This window comes from Habropoda laboriosa, unplaced genomic scaffold, assembly GCF_001263275.1.
Source record: "Habropoda laboriosa isolate 0110345459 unplaced genomic scaffold, ASM126327v1 scaffold30, whole genome shotgun sequence".
In the NCBI taxonomy this organism is placed as follows: Eukaryota; Metazoa; Arthropoda; class Insecta; order Hymenoptera; family Apidae; genus Habropoda; species Habropoda laboriosa.
Window position 1 is genome coordinate 2,219,602 of NW_017100178.1, and position 1,076 is coordinate 2,220,677.

Consider the following 1,076-nt stretch of genomic DNA (forward strand, 5'->3'; position numbering starts at 1 on the left):
AAAGGAGCTATTTGCATTCCAAATTATTCAATTCTACATATTTATATTCACGAAAAAGTAAAAATATAAATAAATTCAGTTGAAATAAAATTTATGTCTTTTAATTTTGGTAAAATTAAGCGCACATTAATGAAATTAAAAAAATAATGTCATATACTGTATAATAATAAACATTTATACTGGAAATAAAATTAACTATACTCCTTGATTTTATAAATTCTTATCATTATATAAAAAAAAAGAATAAAACCATAATTTCAATAACAAAATATTTTGTAATGTAAAATCTTGAAAAATTAAATTTCAAATTATTGCATTATATAACAATTTTTACTTACACGAAGTAATTTTTGAGGATCAATCAGTTCTTCATCGTCTGCTTTTACAATTGGGATGTAACGTTTGAAAAAGTCTTGTAAGAAAGACATATTTTTGAAGGTAACTTTTATTTAAATTTTACACAAGTATTGTAAATTATTTTAGAACGTGCACCAAATATTCGATTTGTAATACAGAATTTTATAAGTAGAAAATGTTGGCTTGAGTTGCTTCTCTTACAGATGGACTATACTTGATGGCAACTGCTGTAGTGAATCTGCTTAACCTTAGGTGTGATTTCTATAATCAGCGACATATATGATAATTTTTATCATAACATGACACAAATAATATTTGAAAATTATATCTTATATAAAAAGGAAAAATTAACATACAATTAATATTTATTGGAAAATATTTATGGTGATAATTTTTATTTTTTCACTGTTACAAGTGAAACATTATAACTATGTTAAGTTTGATACATAAATAAATAATTAATGTAACATTATAATGTTGCAAGTAATGACAATTTAAAAATTGAATACAATTTTTGTTATGATTAGACTGCGGATTTTTATGCATTTATAGGAAATTTAAAGGTATAAAATTGCACACAATGCACGTATTATGAAAAAATATACAAAATATCGAAATTATAGTGCTTTTTATAATACCTGGTAGGTGAAATAATGTTTTACCAAAGTTCTACTTTCTTTGCTATATTCTCAAAAATATAAATTTGCATAAAAATCCAC

The 1,076-nt window shown here is 22.5% G+C and overlaps 1 protein-coding gene across 1 annotated transcript in view; it reads right to left on the bottom strand.

Moving 5' to 3' along the window:
- The window catches only part of LOC108578985 (cytochrome b-c1 complex subunit 6, mitochondrial), an 827-nt gene extending 262 nt beyond the window's left edge, over window positions 1-565 (bottom strand). The window contains exon 1 of the mRNA XM_017942410.1: window positions 339-565. Within this exon, the coding sequence (XP_017797899.1) occupies window positions 339-428 (90 nt within the window). The 5' untranslated portion in view covers window positions 429-565. The remainder of the gene's footprint in view (window positions 1-338) is intronic.
- Between the last annotated feature and the right edge of the window lie 511 nt (window positions 566-1,076).